At 40.7% G+C, this 8,360-nt stretch overlaps 1 protein-coding gene across 3 annotated transcripts in view; it reads right to left on the reverse strand.

The window, feature by feature from the left end:
* The window catches only part of DLGAP5 (DLG associated protein 5), a 44,110-nt gene extending 36,075 nt beyond the window's left edge, over nucleotides 1-8,035 (reverse strand). For all 3 annotated transcript variants that reach the window (XM_090272052.1, XM_090272051.1, XM_090272053.1), the window contains exons 1-2: nucleotides 7,903-8,035; nucleotides 4,592-4,830 (exon numbers count right to left, since the gene is read on the reverse strand). In XM_090272052.1, coding sequence (XP_090128178.1) covers nucleotides 4,592-4,829 — 238 coding nt within the window. In that variant the 5' untranslated portion in view covers nucleotide 4,830; nucleotides 7,903-8,035. The remainder of the gene's footprint in view (nucleotides 1-4,591; nucleotides 4,831-7,902) is intronic.
* Between the last annotated feature and the right edge of the window lie 325 nt (nucleotides 8,036-8,360).

Below are 8,360 nucleotides of genomic sequence, written 5' to 3' on the forward strand. Positions count from 1 at the left end.
TTCACTGGAGAGGACACTCCAGCGTCATCGCAAGATGTCGATTCAACACGGGAGGAGACAGATACCGTGTCACTCCCCAGTCGGACTGCACAGCCATTCTCTGCGGTGCAGATAGACTCTTAAGAAGCTACACCATCGTCTCTCGAGATGGACGGCTGCCGCCGACGACGACGAACTGTACTTCCTTCATAAGCCCAATTTCAAGCATCCACTCTCTGATTACCATCTTACCTTTCCAACAATCTTTTGGTCCCACCAAGACCTACACTCTACTGTTCCACAATCATCTTTTTACTATCTCTTGCCTCCCTTGTGTCCTCAAGTTTCTTCTTATCCAATTTAGATTTCATGATTCATCATCATAATCACTATTCAAGTTTTTGGCCCCTCTCTCATTGTGCTGCACCCTGACAAAATTCCAACTCCAGTTAAATGTCACTCTCTGCTTACCTCCCACCTGGCAATGCATAACAGGATGTGGTTGGAAAAATACACAAAAGCATGCTACCTCATCTCTTTCTATTTGAGACTTTAAACCTCAGCTGGACCCTACAACGACCATTTCATTAGTCTCTCATTCTCCTGAATTACTGTTTCACACATTATCCTCTCTCAAACCCGAAACTGCTCCTCTCCCGTCTGCCTTCAAAGCTCCCACCCCGGTATCTGAGCGGACACACTCCATCTTCCTTTCTAGATGAGCTAAATATGCCCCCCTCGGAAGCCAACCCCTCCACCTAGTTCTAGACTCTGTTCCCTATCACCTAGTCAAGGACATGCTTCCAGTAACTTACCCTCTCACTCATCTATTTTTCTCTCTATACTGGGTTGCTGCCCTGATCAAGTTACAAACATGTAGTAATTCCTCCCAACCCACATTCTCACCTAGCTACTTGCCTCATTTCTCTATTTCAGTTTAAGGCAAACTTCTTCAAGATAATTACTTATATCCATATTTCCAATTCTTCTCCTTCCCCTTCCTCTCACTTTTTTCAAAATTATAAAAAATTTCAAATATACACACAAGTAGACTGTAATAATATACCTGCCACCCAGCCTCTCAGTAATTATGAACATTTTGCTGCACTTGCTTTATTTCTGAAGTAGCTGAAAACAAATTCTTCTCACAAAGTTTTATCCATGTCAGTATGCACCTCTAAAATTAAAGACACTCTACATTTGTCGTTCGCTTTCTCCTATTTTTTGCTCATTCCTTTAGTTCTCATATGTTTTCCATAAACAGGAAATTATATCTAAGGGTTTGATTAGAGCCAAGTTCAATTTTTGAAGCAAGAATTTGTCGTAGGTAACCCTGGCCAGGCGGCTCGGTTGGTTGGAGCATCATCTGGGACACTAAAGGGTTGCAGGTTCGATCCCAAGAGGGGGCGCATGCAGGAGGCGACCAATCAGTATTTCTCTCACATTGATGTTTTTCTCTCTCTCCCTTTCTTTCTCTCTAAAATCAATAAACACACCCTCAGGTGAGAATTTAAAAAAAAAAGAAAAAGAAAAAGAAGAGTATGTCCTCGGTGGTGCTGCCATTATCACGTGAACCCTTGCCAATCTGGCTTTCACTTCCTGAACTTCACTTACCAAAACTATTTATCAAGATCACCAGTGACCTCCACAGTGAAGCTCAAATTCTCATTTCTAATATTACCTGGCCTAACAAGAAGCACTGACATAATCAATCAGGCTTTCCTCTGACATGTTTGTTTCCCTTGGTTTCTAAGATACTACACTCTTCTGGCTGAACTCTTACATGACTTGCATTGCTCCTCAGTTCTTCACTAGTTCCCCCTCACGTCCTCACTCTCTAAATGTTAGAATGCTAACTCCTCTTTTCCCTTTTTCCACACCAAAACTCTAGATAATCACATCCATTTTTTGTGTGTGTATTTATATATATATATATTTTTTTTATTGTTTTTTTATTACAATTGTCCCATTTTTCCCCCAATTGCTGTCTCCTGATCCACCCACCTTCCCCCCCTCTCCCACAGTCAATCCCTATTTAGTTGTCCATGTCCACGGGCCATTTATACTAGTTCACATCCATTCTTATAGCTTCAAACACCCTGTATAAGTTGATAACTCCTGAATTTGTATCTCCAACTCAGAATTCTCCCCTGAATTCATCTCATATATCCAACTACCCTTTCAGTAAGTCTTCTTCCATTGGCATCTCAAATTCAATATATCCAAAACTGAACTCTTAATCTTACCATTCCCCTCCCCCTCAAAACAAATTGTTCCTCCCTCAATCTTTTACAATTTAATGAATGGCCAATCCATATTTTTAGTCATTCAGGCCCAAATTCTTGGAATCATCCTGACCCCTCTTTATTAACCCTATATCCACTCCATTAGGAAATTCTATTGGTTCAAACTTCAAAATATACCCAGAATACAGCTGCCTACCTTTGCTGCTACCACTCCCATCAACCATCAGCTATCAACTAAATTACTGCCACAGTCTCCTAACTGGTCTCTCCAAGGCCATGCTTGTCACTCACAAACTAGTCTTAACAGCCAAAGTGACACTTTGAAAATATAAATCAAGGTACATAAATTCACATTAATCTTTTAATGGTTTCTCATTTCCCTCAGAGTAAAAGCCTATGTCCTCATAATGATGTAGACCATAGGGCTCTACAGGAGCCAGCCCACCCTGTTCCTTCTCCTGTGGCCATGCTCACATATTTGCTTTCTCTGGAACATACCAGGCTCACTCCCACCCCTAGCATTTGCAAATGACAAATAAACAAAAGATATTTTAATAGCATACTGACAGGGTTAGACTTTCATTTGACAGTTTTTAGTCAAGGAATGGGATATTGAAAGGGCAAGAGTAGAAGCAAGGAGGCAACTTGTGAAGCAATAACATCGCATCTCAGACAAAAAATGTCCAGTTCTTCCTTTAAAGGTCACCCTATATCATTCTATGGCCCAATTTTTATTTCCTCCCAACTCTTAAGAAATGTTATTCTTAAAAAAAAAGAAAAGAAAAAAGAAATGTTATTCTTTATTCTCCCCCCCTCAACAACCAACCATTTCCTTCGACCTTCAAATATGCACAGATCACCTTATCTCTCAGGCTGGTGTGGCTCAGTGGATTGAGCGCCAGCCTGCAAACCAAAGGGTCACACGTTCGATACCCAGTCAGGGTCATGCCTGGGTTGTGGGCCAGGTCCCCAGTAGGGGGCGTGTGAGCGGCAACCTATTGATGTACGTATCTCTCGCACATTGACGTTTTTCTTCCTGTCTTTCTCCCTCCCTTCCCCTCTCTAAAAATAAAGTCTTTTAAAAAAACCCAACCAAACAAAAAACAAAAAGAACCCTACAAAACATTTATCAAATTCTTTTTCTCACTTTTCTTTAGAATCACAAAATAAGAAATCTGAAATATTTTAGCCCAACTCCCTCTTTTACAGAATCAATTAAGCTCAATTATATTGAATGTCTTGCATGTGCCACATATTACACTGGTTGTGGAAAATGATAAAATTAAAGCCAGTGAACATTTAAACAACTTCACATCTCATTTATTTCTCTATAAAATGTCTAAGACTTTATCTCTGTCATCTCTTCATCATTTATCCTCGCTTTATTTCATTGCAATCTAGTCCCTAATGATACATTAACACTACTAAATAGGGCTCCAGTGACTCCTTCTGGTTAAATGTAGAAGTCACTTCCCAGTTCTTCTCTATAGCATCACTTGCCTTCTAAGACACTCTATTTTTATTATCTTTATCTCTTGCTGAGATCATATCTTTCTTTATCATTTGTTTCTTTTTCCTTCCTAATGACCCTTTTGGACAAACTACAAGGAAGAATTACTTGCCCGCCTAAGAAATGTTTTCATTGGCAAAGTATTCTTATTTAATATATTCTTCAATCAATTTTTGTGTCCCTTATCAATTTATCTTGTCAACACTTATCTTACCCTAGATCCAGAAGTAAGAACTTTAGATTCCTATACGGCAACACAGAAAATAAAGTGTTGTAATATTCCACAGGTGAGTGGCTCTAGCCTGGCTAAAATAGCTTTAGCCTAGCCTTTACCTTAAAGAGACAGTAGAAAACATCAAGTTATTCAAAACGGTATTACAAAACTCTGCTGCTCATTTTTTTAAAATTGATTTTTAGAGAGAGACAGGCATCTATTTATTGTTCCACTTATTTATGCATTCATTGGTTGATCCTTGTATGTGCCATAAGGACTAAACCCGCAATCCTGGCATACTGGGATGATGCTCCAACCAACTGAGCTACCCAGCTATTTATTTATTTTTTAAAAAGATTTTATTTCTTTATTTTTAGAGATACGGAAAGGAAGTGAGAAAGAGAGGGAAGAAACACCAATGTGTGGTTGCCTCTCCCATACCCCCAACTGGGGACCTGGCCAGCAACCCAGGCATGTGCGCCGACTGGGAATCAAACCAGCAACACTTTGGCTCACAGGCCAGCACTCAATTCACTGAGTCACACCAGCTAGGGCCCAGTTATTGTTTTTTTAATGTCAGTTATTAAACCAACTTTTCTTCACTCTTTAAAACACTTAAAATGACAATAAACCTTTACTTACTTGGCTTGACACTGGCCTTTTCTGGAACAAGTTCTTGAGACGTCTCGTCTAATTCAAGAAGTCGCCTACCTTCTAAGGTTGGAATGTTGACATCTTTCAAACCAAAATGTCTATTTCGTTCATATTCCTTATGCCTGTGTTCTTTCTGAGACAGTGATTTCCTATGAGCAATTTTAGTTCTAATCATATCAGTACTCATATCCTTTCTGTGTCGACTGGCAAAACGTGATGAAGACATCCTGTCAGGGAAGAGAGAGACCAGCTTACATGGATTTTCACTTTACTACTTAAAAAATTAAGATTCCAGTTCACCTCCTGTCGCAACCTCAGAACTTTCTGAAATAAAAATATTGAAATAAAAATGGAATAAATATGCGACACTGAAGAGTGAGGAGGTCATCAAAAGATGATACTACAACCTGTTCTGGGATCCTAAATAGGACTTTGCTTGACAGATAAAATGAAGCTCAAGAAGCCACTTTCCATAATAAAGAGAATAGTTTCTAACCTTCCCCTGGTGATGAATGCAGGCAGCCTGACATATTTTTCTCAAGCCAAAGAACAAAACAAACAAAAACCACATGAGATGCCTATTAGACAAGGAAGGATGATAAATAGGCATCAAATATACCAGATTAAGAAAAAGAGGGTTCTCAGAATAATTACTAAGGTGATATAGAAGGATAAACAAACCATGATGTCCTTGGGAAGGCAGAATAAAACTATTTTCAGCCATGTGATAAATTATATAATTTACTCAGCACATAGCCTTTTCATGGAAAGACCCCTGAGAATGTCTTCAAGCAACACAAGGGAGGACAAGAGGATGTCATGGGTTCCAAGAAACCAGGGCTCGAAATAATGGAAAGAGTAAAGGAAAATGGGAAGTCTAAGGTGGTTGGTTACCTATGTATCAGGTATAGAGAACCACCCAGCCAAATTGAAGAAAAAGGACTGGTTTTCCAGAGAAAATTCTTGCAAGCTTAAAAGGAAAAAGGAGCGGAGGAGAGGGGGAGGAGTGTCTGCATTAGGAAGTTTAAAAAGTTATAAGCACATAATATTCCTCAACAGGAATAACTAAGAAAGTCCATTTAAAAACTTCAAATAGATCTATATGGTCAACTAATATTTGGCAAAAGGGGAAGGAACATAAAATGGAGTGATAAGAGCCTCTTCAAATGGTGCTGGGAGAACTGGACAGGGACGTGCAAAAAAGTGAAACTAGACCACCAACTTACACCACACACGAGAATAAACTCAAGATGGATCAAAGACTTAAATGTAAGCCGTGACACCATAAAAGTCCTAGAGGAAAACATAGGCAAGAAAATTTCAGATATCCCGCGTAGCAATATTTTCACTGATACATTTCCTAAGGCAAGGGAAATGAAGGAAAGAATAAACAAATGGGACTACATCAAACTAAAGAGTTTCTGTTCAGCAAAGGAAAACATCAGCATGATATAAAGGGAACCAACCATATGGGAAAACATATTTGCCAATGATACCTCAGACGGGGGACTGATCTCCAAAATATATAAAGAACTTACACATCTCAACACCAAGAAGACAAACAGTCCAATTAAAAAATGGCCGAAGGACCTGAATAAACACTTCTCCCAAAAGGACATACAGAGGCCCATAGGCATATGAAAGAATGCTCAACATCACTCACCATCAGAGAGATGCAAATAAAAACCAAAATGAGATACCACTTTACACCAGTCAGAATGGCCATCATCAACAAATAAACTAACAACAAGTGCTGGCGAGGATGTGGAGAAACGGGAACCCTAGAGCCCTGTTGGTGGCAATGCAGACTGGTGCAGCCACTATGGAAAACAGTATGGAACTACCTCAAAAAACTAAAACTGGAACTGCCTTTTGAACCAGCGATTCCACTGCTAGGATTATACCCGAAAAATCCTGAAACACCAATTCAAAAGAACCTATGCACCTCTATGTTCATAGCAGCGCTGTTTACAATAGCTAAGTGCTGGAAACAGCTTACGTGCCCATCTGTAGATGAGTGGATTAAAAAACGGTGGTACATTTACACAACGGAGTACTATGTAGCAGAAAGAAGGAACTCCTGCCATTTGTGACAACATAGATGGAACTAGAGAGAACTATGCTCAGCAAAATAAGCCAGGCAATGAAAGAAAAATACCACATGATATCACCCGATACAGGAGACTAATGAACAACACAAACAAATAAACAAAATTGAACAAGGGGCAGAATAACAGTTATCGGGGGGAGGGAGAGAACAGGGGTAAGTAGGAGAAGGGTTTAGTAAAGGGACTAGTATAAATAACCCATGGACATGGACAACGGGGTAGGGAATGACTGTGGGAGAAGGGGTGGGCTGGGTGGGGGGTGCAAGGGGGGGAAAAATTGGACAACTGTAATAGAAAAACAATTTAAAAAATCATGAAAAAAACACTTCAAATAGAAAAATCTGCACAAGAAACGCTGCAAATTAAATGTTACATTATTTTAAAGCATCAACATGTAATAAAAAATGAGAATTCATTTGACATGGATGCTAATAACATTCTCCTTTAAGGGCCATGGGGAAGTGACAAAGAACCGTGCTTTTCATCAAGACCTCTCCTCTATTTGATTTGCCACCTCCCACAAGTATTAATTTGTTATTAAAAGAAAAAAATAAAATTTATGTATTATTTTGAAATACGGCATACCACTATACACAGCAGAAACAGAGAGAGGGAGAAAGAGAACTAATATTAAAGGTATATTTAATTATCACCTAAACCCTAAAGGGTAGTTAAGTAATATTATCGCCATTAAACAAATGAGGTAAATTAAATGCCCATGTGAGCACAGGGAAAAAGTGCTGCAGCTGGGATTCCAAGCCAGGCATCCTGGCTCTTCACATATATCTAGGTTCTCTTTTTTGGCTGCCCGGCGTTCCTTCCAGCTTGAAAGTCGAGCATGTTTTGTTCTTGCTTGCCTACAGGTTCTCAACCCGGACGTTTACAAGTGGCACAGGATCTGGGAGGAGCTACTGAAATTAATGTCAGGGCCAAGGATGCTAAGTATCAACAAACTCCAAAGGCCAATTACGCCCCGGTGGTGAAACGCTGACTGTTAACAAACGTCAAGCCAACAAATATTTGATCTTCCGGAAAACTGTGTTATCGGCTTCTCGAAGGACGGGTAACACGGTCCTAGCGGAGCCTCCCTGGGAAGCAGCCAGCTTGCAGCTGCTGGTCCTCAGATCCTCCTAGGCCTTCAAGAAGTGAGCGGGCCAGCACCCTCCCTCCAGCTCCCCAGCACCCACCTACCTGAGGCAGCTTCTGGCGTGAAACCTCAACCACACGAAAAGCAAATGAACTCTCTCGGTCTGGACGACCAACGCTGCCTCTAAAACGGGACCGCCTACAACCCGAACCTAGGCTAAATTCAAATTTCCCACACCGAACCTCTCATTGGAGAAATTTTAACTAACACTTCCGGGAAACGTGCCCGCCTCTTCACTTCGACGAGGTTCGCAATTGGTTTGCTCCTTGCAATATTTGAATTGATTGAAAGGGCAACTGACGATTCAGATGGGTGTGAGTGAAATCAATAGGCTAGTTCGCGGAGTGATATTTTCCACCTGCCCGCGACGCGGACGGAGCGAGGTGGGGGTGGTGATTGACCTTCGGAAGGAAGCGGGGGAAGGTGTGGTCTCGTTGAGCCTGAGTCCGTCCGGGACCTCCCAGGGTCCTTCGCATATCCGAGGAAGAACGAAGAAACTCAG

The sequence above is a fragment of the Furipterus horrens genome, unplaced genomic scaffold, assembly GCF_987537825.1.
Source record: "Furipterus horrens unplaced genomic scaffold, mFurHor1.1.pri manual_scaffold_3, whole genome shotgun sequence".
In the NCBI taxonomy this organism is placed as follows: Eukaryota; Metazoa; Chordata; class Mammalia; order Chiroptera; family Furipteridae; genus Furipterus; species Furipterus horrens.